Raw genomic sequence first — 17,156 nt, forward strand, 5'->3', positions numbered from 1 at the left:
TTCCTTGTTGTATGTAGATCACATTTTTATTCTATCTAGTACCTTTTGATTAGATGCTTAGTTTTTCCACCCAAATATTATTCCATTAATCATTTGAAGACTTTTGTGTTTGAAATCTTTTGTTAAATATGTGAGTTTCATTTCTGCTGTTAATATGTAGTTGTAGACAGTTCTTATTGTGTGATATTTAGTTGTAGAAATATGTCATTTTGGGTTATTTATAGTTTTAAGTTATCTATTAATGTAATATAAAATCTGGACACCAGTATATGGGGGTATCCCAGGCTTCATATGGCTGAGTTAAAGGAAATCCTGTCTTTCATCTCTAGGTCCAGATGACTTTAATGTGATAGATTAGTGCTGGGCTTGGCACACCATGGCTTGCAGGCCAAACCTGGTTTTCCGCCTATTTTGCACATATCATTTTATTGGAACACAGCCATGTCAGTTCATTTATTTGTCTTTAACTGTTTTCCCACTGTAACAGCAGAGTTGAGTGCTTGCAACAGAGATCATCCAGCACACAAAGCAGCGAGCATTTACTTTTTGGCCCTGGTTTGGAGTCTTGGGTTTCCACCCACCGTTAATCACTATGATCTGTGACAGTGATGGCAGCAACTGGGGTGGAGGTTCCCTCCACCCGCTTTCCTGTGGCGCTGCCTGTAGCCTCCCTTGGATGACTATCCCCTCGCCTTCCTTCCTTGACAGATTCCTGGGTGGGGCTTGGTGGAACCAGCTCTGTTATCAGAAGTCACAGAGACAGCTGTGGAAACTGCCTCTGGATCCCTCTGCCCAGTCCTTGCCCTTCCTCTTTGGGACCCTCACATGGGTTCACTGAAAGGGCATGTGTTTCTTGTTGTCAGACCCACCCTTCCGGCAAGAGGAAATGCTGGTGTGTGATAGATAAGCTTTGTGGCCCAGGCAAGGCATCTCCTTCCTGGGCACTGTTTCCCCCTATAATGAAGAAGCTGAGCTCCAGTCTTCATTCTGGTTTTCAAATCTCCCAAACTCCCTCTAAGAAGTGGGTTAGTTCAGATTCATCTAATACGAGACTACTTTGAAAGGGAGATTCCCTGCTCTGTTTAGAGCTCAGAGTGGTCCCAGTCTTGAGGGGCAAGGCCTTCTAACCTTGATGAATATCTCATGAATCCTCCCTCAGCCCACTAGGCTTTCAGAGTTGAGTTTGGATTTGGGGTCTGTGTCCTCTGGCAACCTTTCTGGCCTCTAATTCAGTTGATTCATTGGCATTTCAAGAAGCAACAAGGATTTCTGGTGTTTACCAGGCCTGAACTCGGATTCCCTATTTTGGAGAGTACCAAGGCCAAGGGCTTTGCACCTGGAAAGATTGAGGGGTGCAAGGCTTAGTGGAGGTGCTTAGGCTCTTTGCTCATTTTTCAGATAGGCAAACTGAGCCCCAGGAGAGGGATGGCTTGCTCAAAGCCAAAGAGTATGTTAGGACAGAACAGAGGCTCAATTCTAGCTTCTTCCACTCACTCTCCGTCCTGTTTTCTTCCATCATCTTTTCCTGCCTCATGTGAAAACCTCCAGAAAGCTCCATCCCTGAGCTCTGCATTTCTGTTATCTTCAGAAGCCCAATGAAGCAGGTATATCTGGAAAGAAAGACCTGAACTTGGGACAGAGACTAGGGCGGAAGCTGCTGGGGTGGGACTCAGTGTCTTTAGTGCAGTAGGTGCTTGTGGTGTTGCTCTGAAGGATCTTCTATTCCTCTGCTCTGCCTGCACCTTGGAGACCAGGCTTCTTCAGCTGGGGTCTGCCCCAGGGTAAGCATGCCACAGGAGGCTAAAACCTACAACCTTCCTGTGATCAAGGAAAGGGTCATCCTTGTTGTGTAGAGGAAATGAGGCTCAGAGAAATTCCTAGAAGTGCATATGGTCCTGTTGCTAGGATATTCCAGAGCAGAGACGAGACTCAGAGCACACTGGCCTATGCCATTAGTTCAGCACTGCTCTGAACCACCCCATCTTTTGGTATCTCAGCCTTGTGTTTCCTTCCATTATCTCTGAGACACCCATAGGAGGCCCAGGGGAAGGAAGGGACTCTGTGAATGTTAGACTGAGTCAGCAACAGGGTTGTGCAAGAACCAGGGACCAGAGGACAGAGTCCTGTTGCCCTGTTGTTGGTGGTTCTCCTTGAGCCTGATGAGGAAAGGCCTCTGGGGCCTGCAGGAGTTGTCTAAGTGCTTTCACACGTGCTTAAAGGAAATTTTGCAAGGACTAAGTTCATTAAATCCTGGGTAAGAGGCTGCTATTGACTACTTGGAGTTGGAATTGTCTCTTCCAGGCCAACAGGGCCTGGCCAGCTGTTTATACTTCTGCTGGGACTGGATCCCTCTTGGGTAAACTGCCACAGGCTTCTTCAGGTGGTGAAGGAATTCCTTGTAGCTTACAGGACAAGGAAGGAGTGTACCAGCCCAGAGCACCCACAAGCAGACCTCTTACTTCTATGATATGGGCCTTTGGCTAAGGAGGAAAGGTCAATTCTGAATGTTTTGATGATCCCTAAAGAAGCCCTGCTCCCTTATCATCTGCCCTGGTTGGAACAAAGACTCCTTTAATAGGCGCCTCCTCATCACATAGCTATGTTTTGTTGTCTTTGAAGTTGCAAAGCCCAAATGCCCCTCTGTGGCATCATACCACTGGGCTCCCATGTGACTGTCAGTTCTGAAATCACATGTTATCAGGGTCAGAGACACTCAGATTTGGTTCTTAAGTAGCACCAACTAGTTCTGTGACCTTGAACAATTGACTAAGTTGCTCTGCATCTGAACTTTCCATCTGATAAATGAAGGTGATAAGAGCAGTGTTGGAGTATGTAGAAGGTCTCTTTTGGTGTTTAAGTGTTTAACATAGTGTGAAGGAAAGGGTGGGGCTATAGGCCTGGTGACCATAGCAGTATATGTGTCCAGTGATCCAAGCAGACTGAAGGTTGGACTCACTTTGGGCTTGACTGGAGTTGGATCCCTACTTGAGGAGATTCAATTGGGTCATGTAAGAAGAACAAAGAAGGCTGCTCTGAGACTGGGGGTCACCCAGCAGAGCCATTGCTCCCAGAAGGTTAGCAGCTAGGGAACACGACCCAGCCCAGACCCACATAATCTGCTCCAGAGTTCAAGGATCATGATTGTTGGTCCACAAAGTTCCAGCTTTGGGCCAGTATTCATTGAACCCATGATCTGACATGTGACCCCTAAGTTCCCATCTTTCTTATGTGAGTTAACTTTAGTTCTTCCTCTAAAACAAAATGGGGGGATGGGGAAACAAGCTCTTACTCTTAAAGCCTAGTCATTGTGCAGGGAAGGAGAACTGTGCTGCAGTGATGGGGACCGGGCTTCTCTATGGCTTTCCTAGGGAGCCTTGGAAAACAGTGATGAATGGAACAGCCATGAACAGGAGCTGCCTGCCCGGCACAGCTTGGGCATGAGGATATTGGTATCCACAGAAGTTCCTGGAACCAGTTTCTCTCAATTTCTGAGGGGCAGTTGTATTTTCAAAGGATCATTCTAGTTGCTTGGAGGCTTGTGAGGAAACCCCTGCAGGATCCAGACCTGAGCAGGTAGATCAGCAGTGAATGCTGGCTTCTGTTACGGAGAGTTGAGGATCTTTCTGGAGGACTTGTCCTTTGTGTGTGTTAGCAGTGCAAGCTTCCTTGCATCAGTTTAGTTACCTGGAGGAAGAATTCAAACAGCATCTCAGCATGAATTCAGCAAGACATAGACATATAGGTGGAGCTGAGGCTGGTCTTACTATGGGGAAAGATAGATGTAGAACATGGGGTGAGGAGTGAACTGTGAGATCAGTGAATGCAGAGATCAGGAAAGGGGAGGTCTGCATGGCTGTCAGTTGAGTACTTCAAGGCTGACTTCATTCACTGGTCCACATGTCACTGGGAGCTGGGTGGACTTTGCAGAAAGCAGGGCTGGGAAAGTCTGTTTGGAACACTGGATGGGGGATAGTGCTAGTCTGCCAACAGGCTCTGTTCTGCTCTGATTCTCGGCTGATGCCCCTGTTTAGGGCTACACCATAAACCTGGGCCAGGCTGGTTTCTTTCTTGGCTCCTTGAAGTAGATGATTTCCACAAGTGTGCCTGGGAGGAGAGCCAGAAGCACCACAGGCTGGGACTGCCTATCCTTGCAGCCTGGTAAGGTTCTTACAAGGGCCTGTTCTGCACCTACATGTTAGGTCCTTCTCCATGTTGCTGGGATACACCCCTGAACAGCACAGACAGCCTATCTGATCTAGGTTCAGTGCAATAAAGTAAATCAGGCAAAAGGAGATTTCCAAGTGATGGACAGGGAGCTGTTCTACATATGATGGTAAAGGTAGCATCCCTGAAGAGGTGAAATTTGAGGAGACCTGCCTGAAAGAAATGAGGAGGAAGCCAGGAATGGATACAGACAAAGAACATTCTAGGCAGAGGGAACAGTTTCAAGGCTCTGAGCAGGGAATGGGTTCAAGAAACAGCCAGGATGCCAGGGTGGTGGGGAGCAGGGCTGCAATGGGGGTGATGGGCAGGAGGAACGTGTTGCTGGGATGTGGGCTGAAGCCTGGGGCACAGCCCTGTAGGTCGCGGCAGAGTTTGAATTTTATTCCAGGTCTGAAGGGAAGTCATTGGAGAGTTTCAAGGTGAGGAGTCATGTAATCTTACAGTTGTCCTTTGGTATCTGCCAGCTCTACATCTGTGAAAGCCAATCTTGGATAAAAGCTGTTTTTATACAGAATTTATGTTGTATTAGGCATTATAAGTAATCTGAGATGATTTGAAGTATATGGGAGGATGTGCACAGGTTATATGCAAATACTGCACCATTTTATATGAGAGGCTTGAGCATGAGGATTTTGGTATCCACAGAGGTTCCTGGAACCAGTTTCTCTCAATTTCTGAAGGGCAGTTGTATTTTCAAAGGATCATTCTAGTTGCTTGGAGGCCTGTGAGGAAACCCCTGCAGGATCCAGACCTGAACAGGTAGATAACAGACAGGTGGGAGCAGAGAGGAAAACTGGTCGGATGTACTATGTGTTTTGAAGGTAAAACCAGCAGAAGGTCAATAGTGAGTTGAATACTGGGCAAGGGAGAAAGAAGCATCAAGCACGAAGACAAGGTTTTCTCTTAAACAGAGGAACAGACAGTGGTACCCTTTAAGGAGAAGGTGAGGAGTTGGGGAGGAGCAGAGCAGGGGTGGGAGATCCAGGAGACATTGGAGACATGTTTTTTTGATTGGAATCTTATCAGATCTTTCAGGTGGACAAGTCAAGGAGACCCTGAGCTGCATGATTAGGGAAGTGGCTATACTGGTCTGGATTGGTGAGTTGGCAGTGTGTTGGACAGCATTTAGTGCTGTGGCAATCATGAGATCACCTAGCAGGCTCAAGGCAGGGCAAAGGACCTAGGACTGAGCTGTGAGCTTCTCCACCGCTTGGTGTGGTCTGAAAGAGGAGTCAGTGAGGGAGACAACCCTTTGCCTTGGTATCTCTGAAGCTGGGTATGCAGGGAAATAGTTGAAGGAGAAATGACTGACTTGATCTCACCTTCCATAAGGTCAGATAAGGTGGGATTAAAGACTAGCTCCAGCTTTGGCAAGAGTGAAGTAAGTATTGAGAACCTTGAGGAGTTGTGGGGTTACCAGTCACTTGTGGGTTTACTTTTCATAGCATTTTGAAACTCCTGGGAAGTGGAGGAAGTGATCATACACCTCATCAAGAAAAACAAAGACATCAATTAGGAAATTGGTGTGAGGTGGGGTGGGGTGATGTGGTAGAAAGGAGCAAGGATGAACCCACAGGAGCATAAGCACCAGCAGCCCGCTGGCTTGTTGGTGGAGTGCAGCACCCAGGATGTACTCGATGAATATTTGAACCAGTGAGTAAGGAACAAATGAATGAATGAATGAATGAACTGAGCTTGGGATGGGGTCCTTCTCCTCACTACCTGCCATTTTGGTTTTGAACTCTCTGGACCCCAGTATTCTGCTTTATAAAATGCAGGGGTTGGGGTTCTGACAGAACTTTTTCAGTTGGGGTTTACAGACCACTGTGGGAACCAACTACTAGAAGCTGTGAACCACCCTCCAATATTCTGTGCAGAATATTGGGAGTGTGTGCATTTTCTGAAAAATGATCTATGATCTGGAAGAGGATGAGACCTCCTGGGGCTTTCATTAAAGGGCCTGCCTTCCCATTCCAGTCACCTGGGTCTAGTATTGAATAAAACGGCAGAAATAGCTTGAAGCTTGAGAATAAACTTTGGAAAGGTGAGAGTCATAGAGAAATCTAGCCCTGTTATTTATTGTGAGATACTAATAAATGGCAGTGCAATGCCGGTGTGGTATAAAGTAGTTAACAGAAAAACAGGAGGCAGCTTCATTTGCACAGATCATGATGTATTTTCCTTTTATATGGCAGATTCTCCCTGGTTCAGGAACCTGTGTGGTGCGTTTGGGTGGGCTCCATTCTCTTGGCCCAGGGAGCAGCTTAGCCCTAGTGGGTTCCTGCAGGTGGGAGACTAGGGTGCTTTTCTTCTGAGTGAGGTCATTGCTTAATGCAGGCTTATTTTAATTCATTAGCTAGTAACCCAGCACCTCCTGAGCATATGTGTATTTTGTGTTACATGTAAGTGCCCTGGGGAGGGGGCTCAACTCTAGCCAGCAGCTGGCCTGGGTAGCTTATGGCTGAGTTTGAATACAGTGCTGGAGGCCTGAGGTGGGGAGCGTACTTGATGCTGGGCTTTGCTCTCCATGCCCCCACCTACACTGGAAACCTCTAATGCTCCTGGGGCACAAAGTCCTCTTACACACTGAGAGTGCCCTGAAATGAACTTGGGTGGGGGTAGGTGTGGCAGAATATAGAAGGAACAGGGTAGAGCTTGACTGCACAGTCTCTCTAGGACCTAGTCTGCCCTGAGGACTTTATCTCTTCTCTGGGTTGTGGGGCCATCTGGTGTTGGAAGAGTTTGTCATACATTCAGGAGTACACGCTAGTTATCTGCAGAGCCTCCTTGTCCTTTTCCTGGGGTAGAAGCCCCTGTCATCTGCAGGGTTGAGGATTTTTTTTCTTTTTTTTGCTACTGGAGATTGAACCCAAGGGTACTTTACCACTGAGCTATATCCCCAGCACTTTTTATTTTTTAATTTGAGATAGGGTCTCTTTAAGCTGGTTAGGGCCTTGCTGAATTGCTGAAGCTGGCCTTGAACTTGCAATTCTTCCGCCTCAGCCTCCAGAGCTGCTAGGGTTATAGGTGTGTGCCATCACGCCCAGAAGGGCCTAGGATCTTGGTTGGGAGCTAGAAGCATCCTGACTAGCATGTGGTCTTTGCTGTGAGAAGCATGTTTATGGTGCTGGCTTCTGATCTAACTTTTCTTCTCTCTTTCTCCCCACTGTTCCTGCTCAGTTGGCTGGAGTTGTCTTCCTTGGAGTTGGACTCTGGGCATGGAGTGAAAAGGTAGGTAGAACCCTGAGTACCAGGAGACCAAAACTAGATTAATTCTGCTTGAATTATCCACTCCTCCTGTCTGTTTCTTGACAAGGAACATTTCCTGTGCAAAGTAAAGATCCACAGAACCCTCCTGAGGCTGGCTCTGCCTTGGGCAGTGCAGGGAGGGGTGGTCAGTGCTGGTTTTCTGAGCTCTGTGAATGTGGAGAAATTTCTGTTGCTGCAGCCTGGAGTGGCCCTGGGCTTGCCTGCAGCTATGCCTAGAGTGGGCCTGGGGTTGCCTGCCTGACCCTGTATGCTTCAAGGGCAAGTGAGCAAGTCCCAAACACAGTTGTGTTTATTCCTGGAGCTCTTGTCCTCGCCTACAGAAGTCTTGAGAACAGCAGCAGGGCTTGGTTGCGTGCCCTCAGGCACCCTATGTGGTGGGAGCAGGTCTTTAGGTATCTTTGGACCTCTTTGCCAAGCCTGGGTGAGAGAGGTGAGAAAAAGAGACCAGTATGTAACGGTCTGCAAGGACAAAGATCAGTTGGAGCTGTGGTGTTGTCTTTGTCCTTGGCAGTTTGGTGCTGGGGAGGTGATGAGGGCGGAAATCCCTGCCAGGGCACCAAGGGAGGTAGAGAGAGAAGCTAGGTGGAGGAGAAAAACTTAAGAGCCCTCTGTTCCTTCAGTGGAAACTGCCTTTGTTTCCAGGAGGAGAAAGGAGCACTTAGGTTTATGGGATTTCCTGCCCCATAGCCTTAGGAACTGGATGAGTCCTGCCCTTGGGTTTGGACATCTTCAGGTTAGCCTGGGAACCCTAACAGGGCAAGAACTACAGTGCAGTGTCCCTTTGCCCCACTGACCTGGAAGCCAGTGCAACCTGTGACTTGTAGTGCCACTGTGTGGCCACCTCTGGGACTGCAGCAGTTTGCTTAGCTAGCTGTCTGCACTCCGCAGAGCACCTGGTCTGGCTGTCCTCTTCTTCATTCTCCTTTGAATCTCATAGAATTGCTGTGTCATTGTGGGTCACACTAGCCACATATGACTATGTGTTTCTATTTAATTGAAATTAAACACAAATGAAAATTCTTCAGTGTCCCTAGCCACATTCCAAGCACCCAGAAACGGTTGTTACCAATTTGGACAGTGCAGGTACAGAACACCTCCACTATCACAGGTAGTTCTGTAGGCAGCACTGCTGCACCTCTTCCCTTGCTAGGTGCATTTTCCACAGAATGTTCATTTTGAGGCTGCTTTGGACAGTCAACCACAGCATTTTGCTTTCCATTGGGCCTGTCAGAGACACCCAATAGGCTATAAAGGAAGCCTTGGGTCTGCCTCCCAGGAACTGAGCTTCAGTGGAGTCCAGGAGGTTGTGACCCTCCTCTGAGGGTCTCAGGACTGAGGTGGTCAAGAATCTGTTCGCCTGATGTGCCTCTCATTGGGTAGTCAGGGCCATATTCTGCCTGGCTTTTAATGATAGAACTGAGCTCTGAGAGGCAGGTCTCTGGACAGCCCAGCTAGAGTCCCCTTGAGTCCCCTTCAAGGCTGATGCTACCCTGCTTTCTCTGCCTTTTTCAGGGTGTACTGTCTGACCTCACCAAAGTGACTCGGCTACATGGAATAGACCCCGTGGTGCTGGTCCTGATGGTGGGCGTGGTGATGTTCACACTGGGGTTCGCTGGCTGTGTGGGGGCCCTACGGGAGAACATCTGCCTGCTCAAGTTTGTGAGTGGCCCCAAAGATGGGGGTGGGATGTGACAGAGGTAGGGGTAATAGGGGGTAGGGGTACTGGCTCAGTTAAGAAGGCCTATATGTTACCTAGTGTGAGTCACTTTGTACCCTACTGCCTCATTGAGTGGTAAGATTTTAGGGAAAAAAATCCAGATGAGCTGGTTCCTTTCCCCAGGAGAAGTGGGGCTCCTCTGGTTTTCAGCTCCTGGTGGGAGGAAGTGCTTATAAGCAGCTCCACTCCCCCTCTTTGCCTTTTATCTCCTCTCAGAAGTTCTGGAGGAATTGTTTGTTTGCTACTCACCTTTGCCCTTCCTGGCTAAGATCAAAAGATGTTGTCAGTAACATTAAGAAATCATTTCCCTCCTCCAGGGTGTGTGAATCTGTTGGATGTGCAATGTAGAATCTTTAATTTCCTGGTAGAACTGCGAGTTACTAAGAGTTTAGTTTTATATTTAGATACAAATTCATTTTTAAACGCATTCAGTTAAAATTAAATAGCACCTGGTGGGGAAAACACATTAAGGTTTTTTACAATATATTATTTGTTGAGTTTATTAGGTCAAGCTTTCTCTTTCCTGGGCTTAATTTAAAAAGCAAAGCACATATTTTTTTTCTATTTTTTCCTTCTTAAAAATACTATGTTTAGTATCTTGCTTCCATGGGAACAGGGAGTACATTTGGAGGGCCTGTGTATATGCATGTTCCTATGCCTACATGCTGGTACTTCTCCATCTTGCTTTGAAAGGCTCCTCCAAATTTGTCAGTGGTGGTAAAGCTGTTTAGTGGCCTTTGTGTCTGTGAGAACACAGGCTTTGCACACTGAAAGTCTCTGGTGACAGAGGTGGATGTGGATCTATGGCTGCAGAGGGGCCCTGTAGAATGCCACTATTTGTGGCTTGTCACAGACATATCTCAGGAAAGGTCTGTATGTGGCTATCATGCTCACATACAGAGTGGGTACTGATAACATTGGTGCCTCCAGAGTGGTAAGACTGCCAGGGAACTAGATGTCCTGTGTGAGTTACGTGACTGCAGACAAACTATGTACCTGAGTGAGCCTCAGTTTCTTCATCCTTAAGGTTGGGGTGATAAATCCGATTTCTAGAAATTTGGATGATTGTGTATGTGTGGAGAGTGGTCAGGTAATGTCTGGGCCCAGACTTTGTCCCAGAGGAGCTGACAACCTTGTGGTAGGACAGCCATTCACTCCCTATTACGGTTTCCTTCTTTCGAGGGAGGAGGGCTGCTTCATAACAGTGACTGGCACATTGGCCTAGAGCCCTCTCATCTTTTTTCACTCATTCACTGTTAGCAGTGGTGCAGTGGATGACGTGGTTAGTGATCAACCATCCCCCTTTATGGGTGAGATGAAGCCCCCTGCTACTAACGCAGGATTCCCAGGCTGACCTGGGGTCTCCTGTGATAGCTCATGTTCTGCAGCAGGTAGTGGTTTTGGGTCAAATGGGTGTATAGGGCCAGCCTGGTAGATGTGGTAACTCCTTCATTGCCCTTGTCTCCGTGCAGTTCTGTGGTGCCATTGTGCTCATCTTCTTCCTGGAGCTGGCTGTGGCTGTGCTGGCCTTCTTGTTCCAGGACTGGGTAAGGGATCGGTTCCGGGAGTTCTTTGAGAGCAACATCAGATCCTACCGGGACGACATTGACCTGCAGAACCTCATCGACTCCCTTCAGAAAGCTGTAAGCACTGCCTCCTGGCGGGTTCCGTGGTAGCACCTGCACTTTCCTGCCTTAAGTTAAGTCTGTGCAGCTCGACAGTCAAGGCTGGGGGACACAAACCTTCTCTCCTTGCTGTGTTTCTGCCTGCAGCGTGGCAGGCAGTAGGGAGGTTGTGGAGTGTGTACTCTGCCTGTGGTCAATTTGTCTCTGCCGTTCATGTGGCCCGGCCAGACTCTCTCTTCCTGTGCCTCCCCACCCACTATTTGTATTGGGCAGGCAATTCCAACTGTACCATGGCCACCCACTTCTAGAATCTCAGCCTTCACTACCCTCCCCCTTTGTGGCTAAGGTCTCCCCAGCCTTGCCCAACAGCCACGCTGGCAGCCAGTTGTCCCTGGGACCTTGAGCCCTGTGGGTATTGGGGGCAGGGGAGGCAGAGCTCCTACTCCCTAAGCTCATGACTCACCACTTAAAGCTATTCCTGTCCCCTTCCTCTCTGGGACCTTTTCCCCTTCCTGTTTGAGAAGGGCAGAGCTGCCTAGAGGAAGCTTCCTCAGATGGAGGGGAATGTGACCTCTCTGGAGTATGTCCCCTGGGGTTTATTATCTAAGCAGTCCCACGCTGGGGCCATAAGTCCATCTGTCCCTGTCCCCCTGGTGTACAACTGCACCTGGAGGATTGGGCTCCAGCTGCTCCAGGCCCCCTGGGAGAAACCCCCTCCCTAGCCATGTTATCTTCAGTTTGATCTGTGCTCTGTCCGAAAGCCCACCTTCCTCAGGAAATTTTTATATGGAACACTTTAGTTCTTAGAAGAAAATAAACTCTAGAGAGCACTAAAAATAGCTATGACCCATTCTTATTAACCAAAACTTGTTTACCCTTATTTCATGTATCATGGAATTTAGCCAAACCCATTTATATGACCAAAGAGTCTACCCGAATTGTTGTCATTGACTGGATGGTCTATGAAAGCCACCAAATCCCTGCCATTACCCCATGCCCCTCACTGTTCTTTTTTCTGTTCTGTGCCACAGTCTCATTCTATGTTCACATGGTCTTGGGTTTGCTGGCTCCAGCATTACCTAAAACACATCATCTTTTCTCTGCTGCCTCCCTTCGCTTTAAATAAAAAACAAAGTTTTCCAGAAGGATTCAGTAAGTTATGGAGCTTTCTTGGGGTGAAATATTAGTTAATTATTAAATCATTAAGCAGCTGGCATAGTGGACAGGTGGGGATGGAGAAGACAGTATTTTACCTTAAAAGCAGGAAAACAAGTGGAAATCCCCATTGTCATTTGTCATGATTATGCCATAACCAAGTCAGCTTCAAGGGCAGATGTGGAAATGCGATCTGCTCTCATGTGGGGACACCGTTCACACCGCGGCAGTTCTTTCAGCATGTTGGGTTTTACAGTTGTTAGACTAATGAGGATTCTTCTTTGCAGCTGTACCAGACAGTGGGGAGGGCAGAGGCCCTGGATGGGGCAGAGTTTCCTGTGTTGCCATTCACTCCAGTTGTAACTGTTGCTTCGGGAGTAGACGTTCAGCAGCTTTTATTTTACATATATATTTTGTTTGATTTTGATAAAGAAACAAAAAAGGCAACTAAAGCCAGAGTAGAACTATATCCTGTGCTGAGGCCAGGTGGTGCCCCTGAGTCAGCTTGTGTTTGACAGAGATGTTGGGGCTGCTCTTGCCTTTTTGTTTTTTTAAAGAGAATTTTTTAACATTTATTTTTTAGTTATCGGCGGACACAACATCTTTGTTTGTATGTGGTGCTGAGGACCGAACCTGGGCCGCACGCATGCCAGGCGAGCACGCTACCGCTTGAGCCACATCCCCAGGCCCCTGCTCTTGCCTTGATGGTAGTGGTGGCGGTGGCACTGGGGATTGAACCCAAGAGTGCTTTACCATTGAATTATGTTTCCATCTCTTTTAATTTTTTTTTTCATTTTTTAGATTAAATTGCTCAGGCTGGCCTCAGTCTTGCAATCCCCCTGCCTCAGCCGCCACTCACAGGAATTACAGGCATGTGCCATTGCACCCAGCTACTGTTTCATTTTTAGAGGATTTCCTGATGGTATTGCTCAGCATCTCTGTATGTGTGGGAGACAGCAGGGTGGGCCTCAGTTTCTCTGTCTGATAGAAGGAACCATACTTATCCTGCCACATTAAGGCTGACTCTGGGAGCACCTGATGATTCTTGGCTTTTGTGATTATAGAACCAGTGCTGTGGGGCCTATGGCCCTGAAGACTGGGACCTTAACGTCTATTTCAACTGCAGTGGTGCCAGCTATAGTCGCGAGAAGTGTGGGGTTCCCTTCTCCTGCTGTGTGCCGGATCCTGCGGTGAGTTGACTTGCTCCCGGGCATGACGTGTGTCCCTCGTATAGCCAGTAGTTTCTGGGAGTCTGCGCATGCCCAGAGCTGTTATTCTGCTGCACATTGGAGGAGCTGGGTGCATGTCCTTCACATCTCCCCCAAGGCCTTGCACCTCTGCAATCCTGTTCACATACATTCTGGGATTGTTCTCTCATGGCCCACCCTGGCACTGGTTGTACTGGGTAAAGCAGGAGGAAGCAATATTCACCCTCCCTTGAGGGGCTTTCACTTGGGATGCCTGGACAAGATGCTGTGATGGTCATGAGCCCTTGATTGGCATCTTTATACCCTTTCTCAGGAGAAAAAAAACCCAGTTCTCAGAAGGTTACAGGAGCTTTGGGGAGCACATCACTGTCTAGGGGACAGCATCTCTATGGTGGAGAATTATTTTCTGTGGATTTTTCACTGTTTATTTTATTCTCAGTCTAAACCAGGTAATTGGGTCCAGAAACTGGGCTCACGGGATGACCTGTGAAGGAGCACTGAATTTTATCTGAGCTGAACCTGTGCAGAACTGACCCTGTGCTAACTCTCAGTGCAGTTATGTAATGCCTGTTCTGGGTCATAGGGCTCCCAGCAGGCAGACCATCACTTCTATTACATGAGCAGGTTCTCCGGCCCAGGAGAGGCTCAGATTTGCTGAGGTTGCACAGCTGATGTCTGAGGACTCTGAGGGTTACTGTGAAATATACTAATGTAGTAAATGTTGCATTTATCTAGTGTAACTTTTGCTTCCTAGCACAAAGATTGGCAAATTGTGACCCAGGACCCAAATCTGGCTTGTTTTTATATGACCTGGGAGCCAAGGATGCTTTTAATTATTATTAAATGGTTGTTGTCATCTTCCCAGCACTATGACAAAATACCTGAGAAAATAGCTTCCAAAGACAGAAGGTTTATGGGGCTGGGCTTAGCTCAATGGCAGAGCTCATGCTTAGTATGTGGGTTCAATCTCCAGCAAAGCCACTTACCTGCCCCCCAATCCCCCGCCAAAAAAAAAAAAAAAAAAAAGAAGAAGAAGAACAAAGAAAGAAAAAGGAAAAGGTTTATTTTGGCTCATGGTTTTAGAGATTCCAGCCCATGATCAGACAGACCCATTACTTTCAGGCCTGACCGACAATGGCAGGGAATGTATGTGGAAACAAACTGGTCACTTCATGGCCAAGAAGCATAAGAGGAAGGGGCCAGGTTCCCATAATACCCTTCAAGGTCAAGGGCCTCCCATTAGGCCTTACCTCTTAAAGTTTTCATCTCCCACTATCTCCACCCTGAGGACCAAACCTTTAACATAGGGAATTTGGGAGGCATTGAATATCCAAGCTATAGCATGGTTGAAAAGAAATCAAAAGAAAGGTAACATTTTGTGATATGTGGAAATTGCACAAAATTCAAATTCCAGGGTCCATCCCGAAATGCAGCTAGGCCTGTTTGTTTACATGTTGTCAGTGCCTGCTCTCTTGCTACTAAAGCAGAGTTCTGTACTGTTCTAGAGAGTACATCTGAAATATTTACTCTCTGGTCTATAAAAGAAACAGTTTGCTGACACCTGTCCTATCCTGGTTGGAGGATGTGGGCTGTAGCGGAATTTGCAAAGGAGTTTGCTGGTGTTGGGTTATAACTTTTCTTGAGCCTTTTACCACTAACTTCTCAAGAGGATAAAAGTGACTGATTTTTCTGATTATCTTACAGCAAAAAGTTGTGAACACACAGTGTGGATACGATGTCAGGATTCAGGTGAGAACCCCAACATGCAGAACTTCAAGAGCTCCTTAGGGTGTCAGTTTTTCAAGCTGTATTCCCTATAGTTTAACTTGCTGCTTTAGCAAAAGTGAAAATTGGAGTGGGAAAAGCAGGGGGAGATTAAGCTGAAAAGGTGACATCTAAACGGAGACGAGGCTGAGCAGGGGTTGGTGCCCCACACATTCCCTCCTGAGCTGGAGGCAGGATCCTTGGGAACAGTGACAGGTGGAGATTTCAAACCCTGTGACTACAGTCACAAAACAGAATCATTGCTGCATTAAAGAGAGGGATGGACATTTTGGGCAACAAAGTCTGTATTTTAAGAGGCTCCTTGGAGCTGTACAAGGTGTCTATTATAAAGGGGTTCTGGAGGAAGCTGTAGGAGTGTGTGGCTTGGTGCAGCTTCCTCAGGGAGACAGTGGCAGCAGGAAGGAGACTGGCCTGGGGCAGGGGTGGGACTCATGATTACAGGATTTTCTTAAAGCTGCAGGGAGTAAGTTCTTACATGTGAAGAGGATCAAGACACCCTGAAGATATAGACATAACCCTCCACCCTGACTCCAGTTCTTGCTTTGGTGACTTTTGGTGATGGGAATGACTACTGTCCTGAAAGAAAGGGGTCTCAGGAATCTGCAGGGGCAACTCCTGGGCATTAAAGATACGTTCTGTGGCTTCGAAAACTTGGCATCCTTCAGTGATCGCCATTTTTCAGGGATGGGCTGCATGAGCTGAATGTTTGTTTTTCCCCAGAATTCATAGACTGAGACCTCATCCCCTGAGTCATGGATTTTTGAAGATGGGGCAGGGTGTTTGGGAGGGTATTAGGCCATGAGGTCAGGGACCTGAGGAGTGGGATTAGTATCCTTATAGAAGTGGTCCCAGAGGGCTTTTTCACCTCTTCTGCTGTGCAAGAAGACACCATCCATGGACCAGAAAGGAGCCCTCAACACACACTGAATCTGTCTGTCTCCTTAGCTTGTGGATGTCGTCTTCTCCCTGAGTCTCTTCATGCCTCTACATGTCTCTGTACTAATCTTCTCTTGTAAGGACACCAGTTATACTGGATTAGGGCCCACTTTAGTGACCTCATTTTAATTAAATTACCTCCATAAAGGCACTCTCTTCAAATACAGTCATTCTGAGGTGCTGGAGGTTAAGGCTCTAATGTATGAATGCAGGGCACAGTTCAGACCCTAAGGCCTCTAAAATGAATTGTCTTCCATTATTATTGCCATGAAGAAAGTTGATTGGGGAAGGGAACTGAGGCTGATTGCCATTTGTGAGGTGAATAAGTGTGTGTGTGTGTGCTGGGACAGGTCCTGGAGCACTTATTGATGCTCCATTGAGGGTTGACATTGGAGGGTACTGGTTGGCTAAGGACCATTGCCTGCTGGCTCTGTCTTCTGGAGCTAGGCTTTCCTGTGGGAGACAATTGAGGAGCCACCGTCCCTTCCTTCTGCCCATCCTTTGAGAATGCCCCACACCTCATCTCCTAGTTTCTCCCTTTAAAGGTACGTCTTCCTCCAGGGCTTCAGGCCCCCTCCTGTGTTTCCAGATGTGGGCATTGGAGGTGTGCTGAGCAAGTTGAATTGAATCTCCAGTAGCCCAAACAGAAATGGGATTACAGACTAGGCCAGCTGGCCTTTGGTAAACAGGTGACATGATGGCAGCTTGACCCCATCGGGATAGAGACCAAAACCAAGGGATGTGTTTTTCCTGGAGAGTTCTGCCTGTCCTTCCCATGTGCTTCATCCTGTTCTGTTGCCGGAGCTGAGCTTTCGGGGACCAGGGTGGGAACTCTGGGCCACAGGCTCAGGCCTTTGGGGTGCTTCCCTGCAGCTGAAGAGCAAGTGGGACGAGTTCATCTTCACTAAAGGCTGCATCCAGGCGCTGGAGGGCTGGCTTCCGAGGAACATTTACATCGTGGCTGGTGTTTTTATCGCCATCTCTCTGCTACAGGTGCGTTCCAGGGGCCTGCAGATGGGTGGGGGGTCCTTTTTTCATTTGAGGAAGTTAATGGGGGGCCATTAACAGAGAATGCTTGTCCAGCTTGTGTATGGTGTGAAGGAACCTGACAGAAGAAATTAGATGTTTAAAGCTGAGTGTGTGGGGCGGGGAGGGAGAGGGACAGAGAGAGAGAGAGAGTGTGTGTGTGTGTGTGTGTGAATGAGTGTGTGTGTGTGTGTGTGTAATGTATGTGTG

The 17,156-nt window shown here is 47.7% G+C and overlaps 1 protein-coding gene across 3 annotated transcripts in view; it reads left to right on the forward strand.

Moving 5' to 3' along the window:
• Tspan14 (tetraspanin 14) overlaps positions 1 to 17,156 on the forward strand; it is a 55,726-nt gene that overhangs the window by 35,404 nt on the left and 3,166 nt on the right. For all 3 annotated transcript variants that reach the window (XM_046450083.2, XM_046450084.2, XM_046450085.2), the window contains 6 exons: positions 7,405 to 7,455; positions 9,007 to 9,153; positions 10,684 to 10,854; positions 13,056 to 13,181; positions 14,904 to 14,948; positions 16,794 to 16,913. In XM_046450083.2, coding sequence (XP_046306039.1) covers positions 7,405 to 7,455; positions 9,007 to 9,153; positions 10,684 to 10,854; positions 13,056 to 13,181; positions 14,904 to 14,948; positions 16,794 to 16,913 — 660 coding nt within the window. The remainder of the gene's footprint in view (positions 1 to 7,404; positions 7,456 to 9,006; positions 9,154 to 10,683; positions 10,855 to 13,055; positions 13,182 to 14,903; positions 14,949 to 16,793; positions 16,914 to 17,156) is intronic.

This window comes from Marmota monax, unplaced genomic scaffold (genome assembly GCF_021218885.2).
Source record: "Marmota monax isolate L192 unplaced genomic scaffold, Marmota_monax_Labrador192_F-V1.1 WCK01_AAM20220418_F8-fsc00004, whole genome shotgun sequence".
NCBI lineage: Eukaryota > Metazoa > Chordata > Mammalia > Rodentia > Sciuridae > Marmota > Marmota monax.